General features: G+C 37.8%; 1 protein-coding gene across 2 annotated transcripts in view; it reads right to left on the bottom strand.

Annotated features, from left to right (window-relative positions):
* The window catches only part of Slo (calcium-activated potassium channel slo), an 85,032-nt gene that overhangs the window by 4,560 nt on the left and 56,665 nt on the right, over positions 1 to 23,807 (bottom strand). The window contains exons 11-25 of one of the 2 annotated variants that reach the window (XM_070665859.1): positions 23,075 to 23,187; positions 18,577 to 18,732; positions 18,240 to 18,316; positions 15,325 to 15,393; positions 8,210 to 8,272; positions 6,004 to 6,036; positions 5,682 to 5,814; positions 3,700 to 3,759; positions 2,193 to 2,589; positions 1,711 to 1,894; positions 1,513 to 1,578; positions 1,160 to 1,296; positions 909 to 1,021; positions 659 to 817; positions 23 to 131 (exon numbers count right to left, since the gene is read on the bottom strand). In XM_070665859.1, coding sequence (XP_070521960.1) covers positions 23 to 131; positions 659 to 817; positions 909 to 1,021; positions 1,160 to 1,296; positions 1,513 to 1,578; positions 1,711 to 1,894; positions 2,193 to 2,589; positions 3,700 to 3,759; positions 5,682 to 5,814; positions 6,004 to 6,036; positions 8,210 to 8,272; positions 15,325 to 15,393; positions 18,240 to 18,316; positions 18,577 to 18,732; positions 23,075 to 23,187 — 1,869 coding nt within the window. Of the gene's footprint in view, positions 1 to 22; positions 132 to 658; positions 818 to 908; positions 1,022 to 1,159; positions 1,297 to 1,512; positions 1,579 to 1,710; positions 1,895 to 2,192; positions 2,590 to 3,699; positions 3,760 to 5,681; positions 5,815 to 6,003; positions 6,037 to 8,209; positions 8,273 to 12,686; positions 12,738 to 15,324; positions 15,394 to 18,239; positions 18,317 to 18,576; positions 18,733 to 23,074; positions 23,188 to 23,807 lie in introns of both variants that reach the window. The other variant, XM_070665852.1, reaches the window with a different exon arrangement.

Raw genomic sequence — 23,807 nt, 5'->3', positions numbered from 1 at the left:
GAGATTATATAAAACGCGGTACCTGGTCTGTGTCTAATAGAGGGAAGTCATCAGGTGGATTTGTAATCACGTATCGTTTGGAAGAAGTTTCGTGTGTCCCGTCATTCTGCGATTCTTTACTTTGTCGAAACCTAAAAAAATGCGAGGTAACGTTAGCGAACAAGTATCGAGGTAACAAACGAATAACACGAACTGAACTTTACACACCAATTTAACTAATTAACCAATCAAAATTAAACTAAATTAAAATAAAACTAAGCTAAACTAAACATACGTTAGTGACAACTAAATGCTAAATAAACGACAAGATGACGTAACAAGAAAAAGAAATAAAGAGAAAGAGATTTAAAAAGAAAAAAGTAATAAAATGGTGCATAGGTATTTTTTGGATGAGAGCAACTTACGGTTTGTTGCTTTTTGTTACGTTTTTTTTTCCGTCATGCAAAAACGCAAAATGTAAAAGGTGTGTGGCAGAAAAATCATAAATCACTTAGTAAGTCATGAGTAGTTAAAAGATAATAAAAGGCGATACAATAACGGGAGCAATCGGAGTATTCGCTGTTTTCGAACAGTAATATGTACAATGTATAGAATATAAAATATATGTACGTAGGATAATCCAAAAAATACCATTGAGAAAGGGAGAAAAAAGTCGTACCTGTACCTGTACAAGCCAATACATAGTATTCCGAATGACTTTAATGCTCCGACAAAGAGTTCACCGTACTTGCCATTGCCATATTGAGACAACGGTCCATCCTTCAACGCGATCTGATTAACGCGACACCTGTCCCGATTAGCCAGGCTGTCTGGCGTACTGCGAATCAGTTAAAATCACACATGTAATATCCGCGAAAAATTTTTTTTTTAATAACGATTAAGACCGCGAATATTATCAAAATTCCTACCTGTACCCCCCTCTTAAGCCTGCCCCTTCAGCCAGGATTAATTCCAGCTCCGGCGTAGCTCCACCAGTGATCAATGACCGAATCAAGGTCAGCGCATTTTGGTTGAAGTACGTCTGCGAAAATACGCGCTTTTGTTATTACGTCTTGCGAAACGATAATATTAATTAACTGTAACTGCAAAATAACAGACGTTGTCGGGTACGTTATTGATCGATAATGCATAAGCCGGGAAGTGCATTTTCAATACTGACCGTAGACATGAGAGAATCTAATACACTGACTGCAAAAGCAGTACCGCAGGCGAAAGGCTGAGTGAGGTAGAGTTCCGTATCCGGGTCATCGTCATCGTCCTGATCAAGAAACTGCACGTTGCTATCATTTACAAGTTCTAGAATAGAAACAAAGTAGCCGTGAACGGAAATGAATACCACTCGCGATATTTAACATTTAAAAGTTTAAAAAAAAAAGGAAAAGAAAACAATTTTCTTTGCTATAATTAAAACGTTTAATTAATTGTGGGAATATTTAGTAGACTTTGTTTTTGTTGAAATAATAATGTAATCAATTTCTGAGGGATCGGATAAAATATTTTTTTTTTTTTTACCTGTGATCATTGGCACATTCGCTCCATAAACGGATCCGCGACGATGCAAAACGCTTGGGCTGCCAACTGCGATCAAATTACCTTGTTCATTATCTGTTGTAATTTGTAGCTTTTAATTTACTTTTAATTTAATAGACCGCGGTTTTAACGGAGAAACGACAGTTCTCCTTTTCTAAGATATAGATAAAGGGTTCATACCTTGGCTAAGCACACCGATTGTATCGTCGAAAGTCATGGCCTTGATATTAAGGGATGCGAGAATAGCTTCCTTGTCGGCGAGGGTGGGGTCATCATTGCTAGGCACTTTAGCCGACAGGATGCAACACATGTCGCATAGATTCACGTTAACGGCACGCAAATCGGCTCTACTTAATGGCGAACCCTGGAAAAACGTAATTCGAGCAAAAATAAAAGCTACGGCAAAAGAATTTCCATCGCGAAATTATTTTTCGTTATTTTTATTTTGCGTCAGCAAATTTTGTTTTCTTTTTTTTTTTTTTTTTTTTAATAAATTAGAAGTAGCAACATTACATATCGATACAATAACCATGCGATTTCTTTAAATCTTAATTTAATTTTCAAATCTTATTTAATAGGAAAAATTATTTAACAAGAAATTAATATCTCCATAGGAAAATAATCGCGACGCGCGTTAGGCAAAATAAAAACCGTTTCCTCACATTTAGAACCGATATCTTTGGTAGATTCTGCAACATTTTCCACTCGCGGCGTATGTAGTCCACCGATCCGACTATCACTACGTGTTTAAGCTCGTGGTAATGAAAATTGGAAGCTCGTAATGGCATGACAAGGTTCCTCAGTCCGATGAGGGGCGAGTCGGGATCGGCGAACAGGCAAACGACGACGTGCCCGTTAAGAACTGTCATCGCTGCCTGGTTACGATCCAGGATGCAGTCTTCGAGACTACGGGATGGGCTCCAGTGAAACATCCCCGTTGAATCGTACTTCATCTCGGTCTTCTCGAAATCGAAATCTTTCGCTTGATCGTCGGCGATCCCGACCTGAAGGCCGCCGTTGTTGTTAATGTTTGTGCCACCCGAAGCTCGGCTCGTTGGCCTGAAAAAAGAAATCGTACATTACAATTAAACGAACAAAATTATAAGTATAATACATTTGTCGTCCATGATAGTCATAATAATTCGACATTTATCGATAATAGAGGAATATCGGAAGAGAGTTGATAGAGAAAAAAAAAAAAAAAAAAAAAAAAAAGTAACTATCGGTAAAAATTATATACTTGAAATTGATTTTCAAGCTCTTGTGGAATTAATCAAGACCGTGAAGTCACACTCTCGCATGCATTTCGTACACATCACATCGTTTTCTGTCATCTAGCACTACTAATTATTACATTATATTTTAGAACGAGTGTAAACTGGGTAATAAATTACGTAAATGTAACGAGTATTAAGGGAAAACGGCTATAGAAATGTCCGAAGATATTAAGCTCTCGTGTTACATGCTCGTACATTGTCTAGCCGATGAAGGTTTAAGCGGAATTGCTTTTAGACTTGCGATTCTCATCCGTAATTCGTTGAAACGTTACGTAGTCGTACATTGCGTTCGCACGCGCGTCTGTTTGTGTTTATTTTACCTCCCATTGTTGTAATTTCGTACTTCTTCCATAATTAATTCGCGATTAATTCAAATTATTCAGAGCATGAAAAATGTCGGTCAACGTGATATTTTTCTGCAACACGCGATTTTTCACGCATTCTGGACGGGACATAAATGGCCGTCGAAACTCGCATTCTCACGTACGACACCCACATATTTTTACGAGCGTCATTAATGCCAGTGGCGCATGGTTTTCGAGATTAAGTGTCCTCGTAAAACTCTTGCGGGCTTCCATACTTTTTTTACAGTCGCGTTATACGACATGTAGCCACACAACCTCGGCTAAAGACATTGTAATAGAATGGATAATTCAAGATCGCGGAAGATACTGCCCGCGATATTTATCCTCGGTTATAATAATTTGCTTTTTTCGTAGCGGCGAGAAATAAAAAAAATTCACCTATGTTGCACATTTAATTTGACGGACTAATTGAGTGCGTTTATCACTCGACATGCAGGGGGCATGTTCATTATCGTTACACAATCATGGGGTAAAGCAGTCGCATAATCACGTCACAATACAAGATAGCGTTAACAACAGAAGCGTACATGAGCTTTTTGACTTCGTAGGCGAGATGGTAGCCAGCGTATGCGGACTCCTCTTGCGATCTGGAATCAGAAGGTTTGCGTAACGTTGAATCTGTTCTCAGACGACATACACTCTTTTTTCTCTCTCTCTCTCTCTCTCTCTCTCTCTCTCTCTCTCTCTCTCTCTCTCTCTCTCTCTCTCTCTCTCTCTCTCTTTCTTTCTCTTTGACATGGTCCGGTTGATGAAAGATATAATGATGACGGTGATAAATGACTCTTCAGCAATTAAATCAGGGTGATTCGAATTGTGAAAGGAAATATTGCGACTAGCGTAACGAATCGTGTGATCTTACGCGAGAGATCCGCGCGTGTTTATTAGCGAAAGGTATCGGATGCGCGGCATCTTGGAATAACAACGGAGAGAAATTGTAGAAACTAATCTAGCGAACGTGTAACAGGTTCATCGGAAAATGTCAACGACCACCTGTAGCCTGTAGTTACTCGCACCATCCGACAGCGTAGTAGTACAAGTGGCTGTCGTTCTCGCGCGATTTCTCTCGTGATTTATGCGAGCCGTTTGTCGTTCAAGTTTGCGGCGCCCTTTGTCAACAGTCGAAACGAAACGACAGAAGACACATCCATCTCTTTTATTTCCCGCGAACCGATTTCGTATCTAATATAGTTTCATTTCGAACGACACGCCGGAAACCGCGGTGCATCCGCGCGATCGGGCTATACGTCCTTCCACAGAAAAAAGGGGAGGGAAAAAAAAAAATTTTTTTTTTTTTAACATCAAATCGCGATTTCGTTAAAATACAAGTATTGAAATTATTCCCTCGACCGTAGATAGATGATTCTGGATCGCATGGAAGATCTCTACCGAGAATCGGTGCATTAAATCTTGGCGGGTTATGGATCGTATGTTCAACAATTTTAACAACATGCTAGAAAAATGCTAATGCGAAAGTCGCTCGTACATTAATGTGCAAATCATCCTAGTGCACTCGATCAAAGGATGTTGTCTTATTAATATGGATTAATATCATTTGGCTGAATTATACACATTTACAGAAAAAAAAAAAAAGAAAATTATTACAAAAGGCATATTAAGAACTGCACACTTTATAATACGTGACACGTATAATTAGGTTATTCAAAATACATGGTTCGATTTGATTAGAAAAATATTACAACATATTATTATTATTACGAATACAGGATAGTTTTTATACACGGCTTGGTAAGAATTTTATCTTGCTTGCCGTTCAATTTGAATTTTGTTATAATTTGAATAACCCTCGTACATTACTCGTGAAAATATCGGTGTAACTCTAATCGTGCAGCTATAAGAAGTACATTGTATAACCCGAGTGGAAATTCATTTAGCTATTCTGATTTTGCAGCTAGTGGTTAGATCGCGCAGATTAGAATAATTAGCTGGCCACGAATTGGTTAGCTAATTATTAGAACATTAGATAACGGCTGGGCTCGATTTCCACTCGGGAAGTTTTGTAATTCTAGGAAAATAAAAAAATATAAATTAACGTTTGCACGGCAGGATAGAGAAAGATTGTAGCGTACTTAAAAAAAAAAAAAAAAAAAAAACAGATTTAAGCGATTCAGAGAAGGAAGCGATTCTCATTGTTTAGAAAATACGTGTCGGTATCAAATGTCGAGTGCACTGTAATTCTCGCCATAAAGTGATAAAAAAGAAAAATATATATATATATATATATATATATATATATATATATATATATGTATATTAATCAAAATCCTGGTATTGCAGTGGAAAGATCGCTTCTCGCCTTTTTACTGTTAATTCTCAGTAGCGAAATTCGCATATATTGCTTTGACTGGATGCAAAACAGGCGTACTCTTGTCAGCGATAATCATGAATAAATGTATCTTCTTATATATGATGGCGATGTAAGTGATCATGATGTTTGAATGCGTATGTTAGGTGATGATGAAATTGTAATGCACTACGGATAATTAGATACCTCTGATAATACGGCTGATTCGGGCTGGACAGACTGTCGTTCGTAGTTCGATTTACGTTCGGTTTCACCTTGTTGACCTGCTTCGTCGAATTTATCACGGTCATCCCGATGGAGTTTCGATGATTTCTCATGACTGCAACGCAAAGAGATTATTTATTAACAATTTTATCGGCGCAATAATATCATTGATATAAAAAAAGGGACACTTTGTATTAAACAAGTTGTTCATTTATGGTAATTATTTAATAATTAATTTCCAATTAGCTCGACAAAAAAATGAGTAGATTGAATTAATTAATATTGCGTCGTGATTGAAACTTACCACTCGGGTCGTCTCGTTCACGGCTGATTTCACCTAAAACGGATAGAATTTGTGTTAATTACAAATCTGAGCATCCTATTTGTCGTCGATAGGCAAAGCAACAATGAGATAATTAGAATGTCACACTGATCGTGACCTAACTCCCCCCCATTAGAGCGCGTATTACTTCGGTGATGATGAGCCTACAACCCCATGCTTACAGACGCGCATACTTTACCCAATACTTCAATTTTCATATCACAAAATTAATAATTAAATTAGAAATCTCTTAATTACAAAATTTTCAAAATGTTTCAAAATGCATTAATTCTTCTTCCGTGATAAGATATTATAAATTAAAATAATTATCTTAAGAAATTTACTTTTTTTCATATAAATTTACATTATAAAAAAATTTAAGGTTATACATTTTTTTTAATAAAGTAACTGCTGAATAATTGTTTCCAAAAAAAATTTCAAGTCAAAGAAAATTTTTTTTCTTTTATTTATTATGTAAGTAAGAGTAACATTTGGTTTAGAATTAATTGCAAATAGTGCGAAAATGTAAAAATTAACGGGAGACAATATATGGTGTCTATCACGGTAGTTTCTTGAATAACTATTTTCTGCAATGATGGAACAAAATGATGAAGTGAATGATGTTCACACATATTCTCCAACAAACACAGATATTACCAAATTAAAACTTTCATATATTAAAAACCATTAATCTACCGTGCTAAATATACAACTATAAATTCATTTTCATACAACTGAAAGCAACAATATACGAACGATTTAAAAAGCGCGTTTCACAAAGTTAACGACCCAATGGAACAGACATTCTAAACGTATGAGAGAAAAGTTTCTATTTACGATACATAAAATTTAAGGGGAGAAATTAATTTGGTAAAAATTACTTGAGCTAAAGTAACGTTTCTCAGACTTATGCTGTCAAAAAAATAACTCGACATATATTTAATTTATAATCTGAATATTACGTTAAATAAGGTTATTCGTAAACTAAAAAGAAAAAAAAAGAAGATATTCGACGTGAGAAATCTTAATTTTATAATATATTTGCATTTAATTTTATAAATTGACGTAAAAGTATGAGAAACATTTGCGTGATTAGAAACAATTTTCTACTTACGCAGACGAGCACCAATAGATATTTTGAACATTTTAATTACGCGAGTTAATTACAATTAATTTTTTTTTACATATTTAGTATCTTTACGTGCAAAGAGAATTTTTGATTCGCGCTTTTTAACAATTTTTGCAATTTAATAAAAAAAAATTAATTGACACAAAAACTTGGTATATTGAAAAATAATTGTCAGTATTACGCGGAAAATTATCTGTTTATTTCTCTTTTCGAACAAGCACTTTTAAGAATGATACGCACAGTCTGTCGCATGTAATATATATTTCTACTTAAAAAAGAATAAAGAAATCAGTAAAGATAGCTATATTTTATTCGTTAAGATATGCGAAACGTATCGAATGCTTTACAAATGGTGAATGAATAATTCCAAAAATAAATTTTATAAGACTATCGAATGCTATTGCGACTATACTAAAAATCACGTTTTGTGCAAACTAATTTAATAAATTTCGGTAAATTCGAGAAAATATAAAATCAATCTTCGTCTAGATTTTTATAAGCAACTTCTTTAAAAAAGTAAGATAATCTCAATTTTATTAGGAGTAATTATTAAAGTAACGAGATGTAAATTTATAGTTTTCAATATACACTACGTCAGAAATAAAATGACAGAATAGTATGAATAAGAATCGAGTATGTTAAACAACTCCATGCAGTGCTATCAATAATGGAGAAAGTAATACACACGAGAGCAGTGCATTAGCATATGCAGTCACAATCATAAATAAAACGACAAACTGATAATTCTTTACGTATCAGCTTTTTTTTTCTTTTACTTTCTCCAAATTCAGTAATGTGAAATTAACACGTCATACTTCGATAAAAAGAAAAAAATAAATCACAGTAGAACATGACGTATCCAAGAACCTATCGCTCAAGCGAGCTCTGACGAAGCGTATCAAAATGCCAATTGAGAGCGGCGATTCTCTTTAAAGTCGCCGTGTTCGCTAATTGCCGAACAACTTTGTCGTCAATGTATTCGTGTTATATTGCCAATCGAAATTAGAAAGGGCAGCTTGCGAGACTGTAGCATGGTTTTTGATTGAGGTGTAACTGTACCTCTTACGTGAACCATCTTGGGCAGTTCTGGCGGAGTGAATGTGGGGGGAGGATGGTGGTCGTCTGTAACAAACCACTACACATGTTAGCTACCCTAACTAATTACCTAAGGCCTAGTCGCTACTCTATCGTGTTGGACAATACTAAATCTGAGCTATAAACTTCTAAAAGCAAAGTTCCGTTTCAGCGTTGCGCGGTAATTCAAAAAAAAAAAATAAAATAACATAGTTGATTTTTTTATATTTTTCGTATTGATTACATAAAAATCACAGCTATAGCTTTTCCTTACCTTGTGCTAAAATCTAGAAGTGTAACAAATAAACGTAAAAAAATTTTGTCACGTATACGTAAATTATTAATTAGAAAAAGAAAAAATTTTAATAAATATTCTATATACATATTGCATCGATATGAGAATACGAGGTATACATTTACGAAAGATATCAACCTGAAACGGCCTTTCAGTATTGCGCTAAAGAAACAAATGTCATAAAGAAAACAATACCATTAAAATTGTAGAAATAAACGTGTAGTTTTGAATTTCTAACAGCTAAACGGTCCGGAACAACATGGACGAGTTAATGATTAGAGCCAGACGGCTTTTACGAAAATTTTAATATTAATAAAATTTCGTCCATATTGCTGGAACGTATATAACGTGATACTAAAATCGACTTACGATCGTAAACGTGCAGGTGCCTAAAACACATTTAATTCATGCCGAAGATGACGCAAACAGAGGGGGTGCGCGATCGATTTGAAATAACTAGCAAAACGGTTTCGCTTATTTTTTACGAAAACGCGGGGATAAATACGATTTGTGGTCTCTGTTCGCGTCAGTCTAGCAGTATAATCTCGTTCTAAACGTGCAATAATAGCCGTACGGAAAGTGAATATTTACTCGGCATTGTCAGTGCGCGCTTTGCATCCTTCGGGGAAAAGAGAATTTACGTGCAAAACGATAAAGACTTTGCAAAAGCACGGGGAGGAATTGAAAGAGTGCATGAAAGATCATAGAGCTTGTCTACTTTTGAAAGCGCAAGGAGAAATCTCTTTTTGGACACCGACGTGAGAACTCAGCCGGACGGGACGAAGCGCGTCGATGATTACGATTTGCATTTCCGGTTGCATTTAACGGTGCCTCGGAGCCGACGCGAGGGGTGAGGGATAAACTGCAATTCGCGCGAAATTCCCCTTTACGCATTTACTCGAAGCCTCATAGAGATGGAAGTAATTCCGCGTTAATTAGAAACAGCCAAAGGCCGTTCGCAGCCGTTCATCTTTGCTCGGCAAATTGAAGTCCCGCTTTGACACGTTCCTTCCTGGGAAGCGCGTTCCCAGAAACTACACGAAGTGCAATTCTCTCCTTCCTTCAGTAAAACTCGGAATCGCAGAAGTCTTGGCTTTCTCGGAAATAGAAACTAATAAGCTAACGACTATAGGTCGACAGATTGAGTTGCACGGCGAGATACGTCGCATTCTGATTTATTTTCACGTTTAAATCCGTAATTGTAAGAGGCGCGTTATTTTAAAAAAACTGAAAAAAAAAAGAAAATAATTGACGCTCGAACGCGCCGCAAATTTTTCACCGCTAAACTGCGGCACGAAATTCGCCGAAAATCGACACGCTGTATTTTTCCATTTAATCAAATCTGTTTTTATTTTATCTGCAATCAATGGGATATCCGTCGTAGTGTTTTTCATTTTCAATTGTTATTCTTCGAGTTTTTTTTTTTTTTTTTTTCTATTTACGCGCGATCTACCTGAGAGCGTGGACGTTGTTCACGTTCGGCGAAAATAGATTTCATCTCTCTGCTCGGCCGGCCTCGATCTAACCTGTTTGCTTGTCAGATCAGGCCGGTTGGAAAATGAGAGATAGATCGAGGCACAGGATGTTCGAGTAAATGTGCAAAAGGTAGTATGCTTCACCGGCAGTGGCGTCTGCGGTGGTGCGGCATCCCTCGCGTCGATGAACGTCCGCGTTTGATCAACCCCTACGTCTCTATCGGCGCGTGACCGTGCGTCGCAATTTAAATCGCGCCCTCCCGTAAACGCGATCGCGGCCAGGTGATTATCGTACGTTAATATTAAACAGTAGGTATGTACAGAAGTAAAAGATGCATATATATATATGTATATAAATGCCAATATACACCCGCGTTTTTCGCTGGACTTACTTGCGTACAAGAGGTCTTCACCTATGCGGAGTGATGGAGGAGACGAGGAGAGAAGATAGATTTGGACAGATAGACACATATAGAGAGTTAGTTAAAGAGTATTTGCTTGCGAATCTCGTGTTCTGTCGTGAGCCCGTGCGCGCGCGCGCGCGCGTGTACGTGAGTGTCGTTTTGTTAATTATTCGCGTGCGAATTCCCGTATATATATATATATATGCGTGTACGTGTGAGTATATACGTGTTACTTTAAGATTTAATACGATTGCTGATATGCGTGTCTCGCTGCTTATGCATGAGTCGTAAGATGAGTGTATACATATATGCGTAGCTCTAATGAGCGATGGGAGTGCCGGCGTGTAGATTTTTTTTTTGTTAATTAATTGACGCTTTTCTTACGCGCGCATCGCTCACGTGTACACGTCTATCTAATACCGTAAAGATGTGGTGCTCAGCCGGCAAACACCGATCTGCTTCCGAAAGAAAAAAAGAGAAAAAAAAAAAAAATTAAGCGTGGCGATCGGAACAACGCACGGCCATCGGCGCATTTCATTGATCTCCGGCGAATCGAATAGTCCGCGGAGTTGCTTCGATAGCCAGCACTTTTTTTTCTTTTTTTTTTTTTACGGCACAGAACACTCGTTGACGTCGTGGGCGACGGTGCGTTATTGCCGTCAATTTAAGAGCGTACGCTCATCTGACCGTTATTAAAGCGGAATGGACGTCGATGATGCTGAGCGCCGCCGACTCAAAGAGCGTTCTGTTAACTTTTAAAACACATAGATAACTCCATATCTAGCGGTAACACTCATGTGTTAATCACGAGACATTTACGACGAAAGTATTTAAGGAATACCGAAGCGAGCATCGGGTTACAACGACGTTAATTCACTTTGGTATCAACGAGCGTTTGCCTCGGCCACAGGACGAGTAAAAATCCACGTATAACAAAGGGCTAGCTCTAAAGTATCTCTAATTACACGCCGAGTTATCAGATACCGAACACCGATGCAAGGTCGACTGGAGGTAGTTTGATATTTCAAGGCAAATCGCATCGCGCCGGTTCTCGGTTGCGTTAAAATTTCATAATTCACTCACAACAATAACCATTGAGTAACACTGACAAACTTTTAGGAAAACTACATTCAAAACGACACTGATAGTAGTGTAATCTCAGTTGCAAAATAGTTAAGAACACCACACCAATAGGGACTCAAACACTAACGATGTTCTACGCTGGAGCCATTTATCAATCCGAACGAACTTTGGGAGATTAGCACAACGACGTTAATTTTGTTATGAAAACTTATCGCGAAATTATGTAGATCAAGCGAGCACAGAGTGAATTTCTCGTATTAGGTGCGACAATTTCTACGACACGTTTCGCACGTTGTGCTAGTCTTGTTGAACATGTAAACGATAATTTATTATTTTTTTTTTTTTTTTAGTTCGCTAATTTTTTGCTTCCGCGTAAAAGTTTTTGATAAAGTAGGTCTTGACGAGAATTTTATTGAATAGAACTGAATTTAATGAAACGAGATTAATAACAAATGTTATTTTGAAATTTATTACTTTTAATATAAGTATAAAAATAATTACACATATTGTAGAAAAGTATATATTAAATTTTTATATGTATAATCGTCAAGACCACAGATACAGCAAGTTCAAATCAGGCTTCCGGATTAGCAAAAATTTTCCCTTTTGCGTAAAGTATTCGTTTAAGCAAATAATACAAAATTTTATATGGGATTATTAATTTACCATAATTTATTTAAGCATGACCTCTGAATCGATCTTGTTCAGCGTGAACGATAATAACGCGATAATATTAAAATTAAATTAAAAATACGTTTCTCAATTGATGCGACAGTGCATTATTATAAAATTGTATTTCGATCAAATTTACATTATTTAGACGTTTTAATGAAATCACAAACTCATTACTTTCATTGTTTCGAAATAATTACATATCTCCCGCTGTGTATTAGCGTTTATATCAAGGCGCATCTTTTATGCATCGTTAAATGAAAACCGTTGTTTTTACTTATGCGTATCACATATAATTAATTGGAATTATCACTTTATCGTAATAAAAACGTCAATGCTTTTTTTTTCGAGTCAAAGGCCGTGCTGCAGTGTCGAAGTATATCAGGCTTTTCTTTTTCTATTTTCACAATCACACCCCGTTCGCGATAAATTTACTTAAAAAAAAAAAAAAAAAAAAAAATAAATCTTGCCTATTCGGAATTAAGATAAAGGAATAACGGTTGATACACAGTCTACACACGGGGGATACGTACTTGCTCTTCCAACCATCTGAACAGCTCGAACGCCTTTCCGGAATGTGGCCACTGCCCGAAGAGAGGAGAACCAAAGAGCTGTTAGTTGTTACAACCAAAACAATGTCAACCTAGATACGGGGATCTCAACGGGTGTAGGGTCTAAATCCGTGGTCCCGATCGACATGTCACGTTCAGTGCGATTTATCAGGATCAGGGTATCAGAAATCTCCGCATTTTCTCTCTGTTTGTTAGTTTAACTTTCTCTTCTCGATCAACCCCGATATTAAAATATTAGCCTCTCGTTAATTATATACTTGAGATCAATTTTAATATATTTTAACGTATACGATATTTACCTTGTGTTGAAAATTACCTTCGAAAGGACGAAAAGCGAACTTCGAAACAGGGAACGGATCTGAACGTCGTCAATTAGAATCGCGAATAAATTTCAACTTAGCCGCGAGCGTCGTTGCATTTTATCGTAACGTGACCTTCGATGGAGAGAGTCATTATTATAACACTGGTGTCACAACCATTGCATAAGTTACTTCGGCCTACTGTGAGGGTCGCAATATATAGAGATTAATAATATTATGTATATATATATTTGCGCAGTGCGGTTGAACCTCGTTCATTTGGGGATTATGTATAAAGAGAAATAAGTATTTCCTCTGAAATCAATATCGGTTGCAGAGTGTCGGCGTTATTGTCGTGATGTTGGTGAGTAGTGTCAAATATGCTCGACATGTGAGGGGGAAGAAATGAGGTATTTTTAGCCGATGTATTCGATAAACCCTGGGCATCGATTATCATCGTCCCTGTAAGCCGTTTAAGCTCATAGGTAAGCTTTACATCTTGGTGCACTTTCTGTTTGCGTGTCGAATTCGATTAATCAACCCGCACTTAGCGACATTGAAAGTATATCACGGAAACGGAAACTCCACGTGCATGAACAGATCGATATCGTACTTAATAACGCACCGCGCTGTAGATTTTCTTAACTGTTAAAATACGGTAGAAATTAAAAGTAAGAAAGGGAAAACATATCTGATAATACTTGACAATGAAATATTTCTCAAATAAATTGTGACGTATTAATAAAATGCATACTCGAACAATTGCGTGAAATTGTCAAAGACGAGCATCTGTAACCATTGCTTAACTTTGTAATTAATTAGTATGGATTAGTAAAATAATGTAATTAGCATGTTAAATGTAGCCCAAAATTAATGCAAAAGTTAACCAACGCCAAAATTGCTACAATAACATTTAACTTCATAATAATTAATATAATTTCTTATGTAGATATCGAACAACGAGAAAACATTTTTCGCGAAAGTCAATATTAAGAAATTTTTATATTTTCTACTCATACTAACGTTTATTTAATAATTTTCTCATTTGTAAGTGCATGGCTTTACGATGTAAATTTCAAAGCCACTTTCACGAAAAGCGTTTCTCTGTGCAAAAACAATGCAAACTTTTGCATATTAAATATATATATATATATATAAGGCGACCCAAAAATTATTTTCTTTATGCTCAATTAACATAACTCAGTTAATAATAAATAATAAAAAACAAAAGCGTGAAATAGTTTAGGTAGCCTTACACATATAAAGATATCTCCCAGTTCCAAATTATTCAACTTTTTCGGTAATCACGCTAATCAAAGTGCGTCGCGTGAAAAAAATAAAAGAGCGAACGCATACTTGTACAAACTTTAACGCACGACATGATCTGGAACTGGTGAATAAAACTCCACGTAAGCACACTGAAACAACAGTTAATAAACAATAATCGTTAGCAAGCCTGAAATATTATGAACAAATTCGTCGACTGGTGTTAGGTGACAGCCATTTAACGTGAGGACACAAAATTTGCGGGCCGGCAACGTGCAAGAATGCGTATCTGCGCGCAAGCGGCCATTGTATCGCACTTGTGACGAGTGAAGCTAAACGTAATACGCAAATAGTTGATTAATCTTTTTTTTTTACGGCGGATGGCGATCCGATTGTCCAACTGGGCGTGCTTGTTAGTCGGTCCCGATCCACGTGTCGAAGTAGGAGAAGCGGCGAACAATGTCAGTGCTACGTAACTTGTATGCTGCCATTAGAGAGCAATGCTCAATAATTTTCTCAATGCCATCAGCTTTAGCAAAAGCCCAACGATAAACAGTACGGATCGAACGGATCCGAGTGGAGCAGAGTATTGTATACGGGGTACCGTGGAGTAAGTGCACGTGGTTAGTGAGAGACAATTAGTCCGATTTGGCTGTTATATGTTGAGTATCACTTACGCCATCTTACCTCATTATACAACTTGGATTGACCCGATTCTGCCGGACGCCAAAATTTTTTTTGTTAATATTTTGTATATATATTTTTTTTGTAACACCGCATACAAAATGTCACATGCATAATCGTTGCGAGCGCGATATCTTAAAATGCTGGGTCCGGCAGAATGCACTTTGTCAGGACAATAAACGAGGATTTAATGCGATAATAACTAGAGCATTTACTTTAAATAGAATCGAATATTGTCTATTGGAAATTATTGATCCACGTGCTTTGTACTGACAAAATCTCGCGAGTCGCGACAGGTGGACACGCGTATACGAGATAAGGATAGCGAAGGAGGCGGGCAATAAGCGTACCGTCGAGATAATTGCTGTAGGCAGTGTTTCCCTTCACCATGCCAGTCTGCATCATCATCATCCCCACATCTGTAAAAATCCAGCGATCGACCCGGACACGGGTTTATGAGTTATAAGTAAAATGAACATGACACATCGAATATACACGGGAGAAAAACGGACGGCCGTTCACGGCGCGTACATTTTTTTTTCTATTTTTTTAAATTTTATTTTAGTAACGTGTAGCATTTTCCGAATTCGTATGTGCACGTACGCGCGAGCGGAATGAATCGTGCGTGTATCTCATATGTAATGTATGCAAGTACCGAGTGTAATTTGGACACCAATCACACGAGTGTGCCCGGACAAAAATTCGCGAAATAAAATAAAACTTCGTCGGTAATAAATACGAATTAATAAAATAATAGTTTAATAATTCTAGTAAACGAAGTTATCGCGAACTCGCGGCCGTCCACGTACGAATTCGAATACATTAATCATAGAATTTGCACTTAGTCACAAACAAGGGTACTCGGTACATTTAAAAAATACGTAATGCTGGGGGGAAGAAAAAAAAATAAAAATCAAGCCCGGGCAAGTTATACTTTCTCGTCGCCGACGACGTTGCATTTTTTTTTTTTTATTTTTTTTGTAAATTTAAAAATTAATGTCGATCGACATTTTGTAAACGCCCGGTGCTCGGGGCAGGCCACGAGCACCGGGAATGTTGATTGCCCAGGGTTTAGGGTATTACCGTTCCTGTATATGGACAAGACTGATCGTGTGACCGGCTCGGCGTAAGTCGCCACTGCTCGAAGGGAAACTCGTGTGGAATATGGTCGTGTATGTGGTCATGTACGAGTGTCCGCCTGATGCGGTATGTCGCGGTGTGACATGGACGGAATTGTCGGACGGGGATGACCTGCGAGGTCTCCCCTGACGTGCCCGATCGGCACGGGGATTTCGTCATTAGCGGGGAAGACGGATTGGGTATGCTCCTGCAATCGGCGCACCACCGTTCGGCGATTCAATTTCACCGGCGAATTCGAGAACGGGAAACGTTCGGCGAACGTGAGAACGCGCGTGAATGCGGTGGAAGATCGCGCGGTCTGATCGGGCCGATCGATCGGCGAAGAGCCGTATTACCTTATCGATATTACAGCACAGGTTAAGTAGAGAAAGAAAGGGAGAGCGATAAATAGGGGGAAAGATAGAGTTGATAAACGATCGAACAAGAGTTTCAGTTTCGGGAAAATTAGAAAGTAGAGACAGCAAAGACAGAGACAGAAAGAGAGACAGAAGAGAGAAAAAGAGGATGAAGACAGTGGTCGAGAAAGAAGCTGTCGTTACTATTATGGCGAAACAGGTCCAAATCAGGGGAACTAGTCATGCATGCAAGGCGAGCGAGGGGGGAGGGGGGGCACACACTAGTAGTGCAGGCTAGTTTTCGTTCTCGGTCAGATGGACATGCGCCAACTGACTGGACTTTCGGGAATTGCTGTGTTGAATTCGGTACTTCATTTATTTTTCACGTCGTTTCTCGCGATTGAAGGTTTCCGCGAAATGAAATAAATTGATCATTGAAGCCGCGATGTTTGACCTATTCGCGCGTAGGCGCTCGCAATGAATTTTTTATTTAATTTCCCGTAAAGTATGTCCCACTTTCACGTTGGATTTCGCAGTCGCTCGCAATTACTCAAAAATCATCGCGCATAAACTTTTTTTTCTTTTTTCTTTTTTTTTTTTTTTAAACCGATGAAAGACAATGAAAAACAAAGAAGTACCCGATTATAGCATCGCCTTGGGGATCGTGTCTTGCAATGAAGATTAAAAATGCAATCATCGTTGTGCTGATCATCATCATTATGGTAATTATCCTCATAATAATCATCACCTTGGCTTGCAAGAGATCGATTAATGCGGAGGCAATATGTGTATCGATAGAACACAAAAAGAGAGAGATAGACGGAAAAATACAGACAAAGAGAGATAGAGAGAAAGAGAGGCGAAAAAAGAGGTAGAAAAAGAGAAAAAAAAGGGAAATAAGGTAGGCGAATAAAGAATAAATGTAACTTAATAGATAAAATACAAAAGTATCGCAAGGCGCGGAACAGAGTACAGAGCAGAAACAGTACAATCCAAGTTGATGTTTGGCGAATGGTGGGATTGGATCAATAGCTAGATCGTATACAAAAAAAGGGCAAAAAGATATTTAAAAAAAAAAAAAAAAAAAAGAAAAAGAAAGAAAGACAAAGTAAATGATTAAGAGATAGTTATACAGATGATAGTAAAGTATCAGACTTAACGAACGAGTGTGAGAGACGTTACCTAAGTCCCGGCCCCAGGAGCGCTGCTGCTGCCCCACTAGATCATATATCACAATAGGATGGTCACAACCATGTCACTTCGTTAATAGTCGCATTTATTACTGTTATCACGCTCTCAAACATAGGGCAGGGGGCAAGAAAATGACCCGGCGGCAAGCCGGAGTGGAAGGCGGGTAGGACTGAGATAAAGAGAGCTTCCTATGTCATCCGTTTGCATTAATACGTTACTTTACGCCGTTAGAATTTTGCGAGTCACATCAAAGGTACGCTCCATCGATATCGTTTGACGGAGAGAGCGAGAACGAAGGATAAAGAAAGAGAGATAGAAAGAGAACGAAGATAAAAACCGCATGTAAGACTCGCAATCTCTGTCGACTAGATTGAGCGCGTAATTTTATGTACAAAGTACGTCTGTGTACAGTTCGTATGTCAGATATAGACATATGTATATATGTATATATTTATATGTCTGATATAAATATATACATATTTCATTGGCAGAGAGAAGACCGGATTCGTCAATTAGCAGAGAATTTTGCAAAAATCGAGAAAGGCTGGTTTTCTTTTTTTTTAAGAAAAAAAAAGGATCACTGGGCTAGAAAGACTTACAATTTTTGCACTTGCACTTCTTGATCAGAGTCTCATCTTTAATATCCTCGTGGCATGCTTTGCAATAGAACCACGCCCTGAAAAATAAAGCACAAGAAAAGCACATAATTATTATTTATACGAATTATAAAAGAGAATCGTTTAAATGTTCATTTTTAATACGGAATATATAAAGCAAAAAAAGAAATTAAAATAAAAAATTAACAAATTAACGACCGGCTTATTTAAATAATTAATACTCTTCAACGGAATTAAACAAGAACCGTAGGTAGGCTAATTAAAATGAACTTCCGTCTTAAACCTTTCGCGATGTCGCGGAATATTCGAAGATCCTTACCGCTTCACTTCGTCAGCAGATTGAGCAATGAAGAATCCCTGAGTATTTGCAGCGATCTTGGCACCACGTGGGTTAATCGAGATTTTACTGTCGGAGCCTCCTTCACCTTTTATCTCGATGGCCAGCAGCAAGAGCTTCAGTTTCGTGAAGCACAACCTACGACGAAGTCGTGTATAATATTTGTCGTTTTGCGACTTACTATCGAGATAAATAAAAAAGCTAAATGTGTTAGGTTTCTTTATCTTTATGCGTTACACTTATAGAAGCAGCGATATCGTATACAAGAAAATGGCCAACAATAAGCGATCGAGAGTACTACTAAAGCCGTTATCATTGATAATGAGTTGTGTTTTAAATAATAACGTGTACTGTACGAATAACGATTGTTGCAATGCGAAAATATTTTTTGCAGCAATAATAATCTCAGTATAATAATCATAAAGTATTTCGGACCAAATAAAACGTTGAAAGTAGCCAGCTAAAAACAACTCAATATCGTATTATACGAACAATGACACTTGAATTCGTAATAAGGACTTCTATTGCACGGGAAATTATTTCAATTTTAATTTTATCATTATCGAACAAGCATTACGTAAAAGTTGACAATAAAATCCTTTAATGTAATTAATTTTATTCCGCAATATAAACTGGACGTATTTATTTTCGAATATTTACGAATGCAAGCTTCATTCCTTCCGCGATAAAATATATGTTAATTACAGCTTAAAGTATCACTGTACATTTTTTGCTTAATGTTTTTTTTCTACGCGATACATCAATTTAATAACACGCAAGCGTTTAATTATTATTTTTCTTTCTTCTATACTTTATGCGCTTTATTCAGCGAGTAATGTGTATTAGTGTGATACATATATACACCCACAGCGTAACGGGATGCTGATCGCGCAGAGGCGAGTAATATTTTGAATAATACGTTCAATTGAACAGCGTTAATTCGTTGAAAGGGGAAAAAGTAAAAAAAAAATTAAGCCTTGCTTTTGCACCTGCGTGTATCACCGTCCCGTTACACCACCTCGGCGATAACTGAACATTAAAACGGATGTGCAATCGATGCAACATATACCGATGAATTAGTCCAGGCAATCGTGCAGGAAAGTCTTGCGTAAACGATTATTACTTATCTAATAATGTGAGCCGAAACATGCCAAAGTAGATCGAGAGTCTCTACATAGACCTCACCCTTTACAAACTATCTATTACGCTCTAAGTTCCTAATCTACTTGAAAGTTCCAAGAGGTATTCGGCAGGTCCGGTCTCATCCGTGTAAGGACCGAACGGATCAGCTAATGATCGGGAAACATTACATGTATACTAATATATACATATAATATAATCGTATACAATATAACGGCGTATAAAACGATAATATTCATAATTTAATGTGAAGACCGCTTCTTACAAGAACAGATCTCTCACACACACAAACCAAATGATGCCGATAATCCGTGGGTGCGCATAAATCAAAAGATAAAACTCCCGGAGTACCGTGGCTCTCTGTATCGCGGGTAACGATGCAATTCACTGATCTCTGTAGATAGAACATCGCTATCCTAGCGATAAAGAAACTTCTGTGATTTCATTTTAACGCTGCCTGCGAGATTGCAGTATAGCGGCGAAGGTATATCGATCATGTACGCGTGTCAAATTTTTTTTTCCTCTTTTTTTGCTCGTTTTTATTTACGAGCATGATCGATACGGGACGAGAAAGACTTTAAACATTCCCTTAATTAACGTAAACGATGATCTCGTTGAATTAAAATATGTTTAGAAGTAAAGAAGGAATGAAGGAGTTGAGTCTGTAAAACTTGTTTAGATTTTCGAAGCGTTATAACTCAAAACTATGGCTACTGTGATATTTTTGCAGAGAAAAGTGCTGGCAAGTCGCCAGTGTTAAATGTGTTATATTAAAAATAGAAGAAAAAAAAATTGGAAAGTCACAGAAATCAGTGATGCAATCTTAAAAAATATATGTTTATATACGGTGCAATTCAGACGCCTGAGAAAGGGTATTGAACGACGCGTTTGTGTTACTCTAAAAAATCTCGCGGCTTCTCTTAATTATTTATTAAAACTGTTTATAGACTGATATTAATTGCGGCACGACGTATATAACAGCGTTTTATTTAATTAATTCAGGGCAATATATTATGCATATATTTTATGTATAATACGCTGTGCTATATACATTTTTGATCATCAGGTTTTATTTTTACCACATGAAGAAGATTAAATTGATTTCCATATATAGTGACTTGCAACAAAAATAAAATATAAAATAATATGCAAAAGTTGCAACGATTTCTCGCAGCTTTTTTACGTTAGTTCAATTTTTATAAATTCACGTACTTCATCTCCGTTTTTACTTTGATTGAATAAAACTCGAGTATGACTAAAAAAAAAAAAATATATATATATATATATTTTGTCAGGATTTTATTTATTCCGCACCATATAGATTTTTTTTTTATGCGTCATGTATGTGATTGTAAAACCATATAACTAACTTCGATTGCAAGTGACTATATACACGCAACACATTTTGCATTTTTTTCCGGTGTATATATGTGTGTGTACGTACGTGTGTCCGTGTATCAGCGAACTGATATCTGCGGAATATATTAGTTTATACGAAGAACGGCATCTCTCCCGTAAATTACTCCGAGAATTTTCGCAAGAACAGAATTGCGAGCTCGATTAAAGTTTGTTAATGAACAGAGTACACTAATACATATTTATACGTAATCGACCAGCCACGATCGATATCTGTACACTTCTCCAATAACCTGTGTCAATGTGTTACGAGAATAAATTTCACATATTTTTACATGGTAAAGAGCAGCAGGCATGCGTGTACAAAGAACGCGCTTTTGTTAAGATAAGATTAGAACGCTACATCTAAGAACACACACCATGACAAGGATACGGACATTACCGGCAAAAGAAATAACAAAATAGGAAAAAAAAAATCTCGCCCCGTTACGTTACGCCCGAAAATGTTCGTACAAAATCCCCTCCTAAAAAAAAAGCGATCTCTCTGCCTGGAGTTCCTTTTTTTCCGCAAATAAAAACGGAATTACGCCGTTTCGCCATTTCGAAAAGAGGTCACGGTACGCGCGCGCTTCTTTCTCATTTCGTCTCGCGTTGCGCCACAAAAAAACAAAAAACAAAAAAAAAAAAATACTGTGATATTGCCGAAGCAGGATGCACGATTTACCGAGACGAATGCGGATCTCGTGGCACGCGTTTAATTGCGGCTAGTTAGAAGTTATTAGAAACGACCGCGCGTCACGTTACGTCGCGACACGATACCAAGCGCGCCGATTGAGATTAAAAGTACTCAAGGTCGACAATCAGGCAATTTCCTTGACATTTAACGTTGCGTTAAAAAGAAAAGTAAAACGTTCGGTATACCTCGTCTTATTGAAAATCTTTAAGAAACAAAGGGAAAAAAAATTGTGTGCGTCGTACAAAACGAATCGAATCGCGGGGCCGAAGTAACGCGCAGTTTCCAATTTTGAAATTAATTGTTCCGCAAGATCATGTCGGCGCGCGAGAATTTCATTGCGTCCGACGGACCCGGCACGGCCGTCTCGGCGAGAATATTTTTAGAATGCCAGCCGCTCGTGCGCGAATCACCTGTGCCGATGTTTCCTGGAATTTCCGAATCCGGGCACGAGTTTGTGAAACACTTTCGTTTCCGCGCGGGAAATATGCCGACGATTCCCCCGTTGCCAATCAGGCATCCCAATTAGACCGAGCACGACCGGCAATTGCTGGCGAGCAAGGTCCGCATTCGTTCCCGTATCTCTACTCTTCGTTTCTACGCAATTCACAAAGATCTGTGCAGAATTTCGAGCAGCTTAAAAATAAAAAAAAACATAGTCGGAAATTTAAAACAAAAAAGAAAAATTGATCGGAAGAATGGGGAGGGACTCGGCCGAACGGAGAGCGGAAAAAGAAAAGACAAAAAATGGATAAAATAAATTTGTACAGCTCAAAACTGGACTACTCTACGCAAAATACAAAACAAAAAGGTATATAGATAAAAAGACGAATAATGACAGTCTAGTAAAGAAAATTGTTCAAAGACTAAAAAACCGAGGTGAGGGGCGGTATATATATAAATATATATAAAAATATGTATAATGTTCTTCGAGTATAAATATATAAGTAGCTATATATGTATGCCTTGGTATTAGAACAGTTCAGTGTGTTCATTCGTGAGGCGAAGATAAGACAAAGAGAGATAAATAGAGAGATAAGAGAAGTAGAAAAGAAAGAAATCTGTATTAAGGTGTCGGATAGTTTTCGATAGTAGGTAATTTGTATCGCTGTTCTTTTTTTTTCGCATGGATGCTGTATAGCGGTCCGTATGATTGTCAATTCTGTATGCATGTTTGTCGCGATTTCTGTCAGAACAGTTGTCCACGGTACGTGTATACATGTGTGACAGCCGTTAGCAGCGAGAACTTACTCGCTGGCTTGGGGAAATGTCATCCCGGTAAAGGACGGGGAGAGGGTTTCCGTGTACATCTCGCAGCCCGTGCCTTGCAGGTAATCATTCTGCCACGCCTGTGTGTCCGGCGACTGAAACACCAACCAACTCACGTCATCAAACTTTCATCATCCGCGTCGCGTATAGACGCGCGACGGAAGGGCATCAGCTGCGCGCGAGCTGCTACCTTTCCCGGAAAGGGCGATAACTGCAACGGGACATTTTACATATCGCAAACGGGGGAGACTCGCGGAATTGTTCGAGCGGCGCGTCCGGCTGAAAAGATTTCACTCATAGAACGCAGCGTGCGCTTAATCTTACCCCTTGAGCGTGAAAAATTCTGTAAAAGAAATTTGATTACGGTCCAGGTTTTCTTACGGCGCTCGGAACTTCCAAGCCTTCCCCAGCGAGCAACACGAAGGTGTAAAAGACACCCGGGAAACGGTGCTCTCGCCCAACGATAAGAACGTCTTTTTAAATACTTTCGTGACGTAAAATTGTTTTTTTTTTTCTTTTTTTTCCTACAAATGCGTTGCCGGAAAAAAACTACCTTTGACTTATGTATATAATATATATAAAATGTATAGACCGGTGCGCCCCGAATAATACTGCCGCGTCGTATCGACGCACGGTGATCATGCACGATGATGCATTTCGCAATTATGGCGACCGACCAGAGTGAGAGTTATTATCACCGTCATCGGAACGAACG

This window comes from Cardiocondyla obscurior, linkage group LG01 (genome assembly GCF_019399895.1).
Source record: "Cardiocondyla obscurior isolate alpha-2009 linkage group LG01, Cobs3.1, whole genome shotgun sequence".
Taxonomy (NCBI): Eukaryota; Metazoa; Arthropoda; class Insecta; order Hymenoptera; family Formicidae; genus Cardiocondyla; species Cardiocondyla obscurior.
The sequence above is the reverse complement of the archived record's forward strand: the minus strand, read 5'-3'. Positions and strand labels throughout refer to the sequence as shown.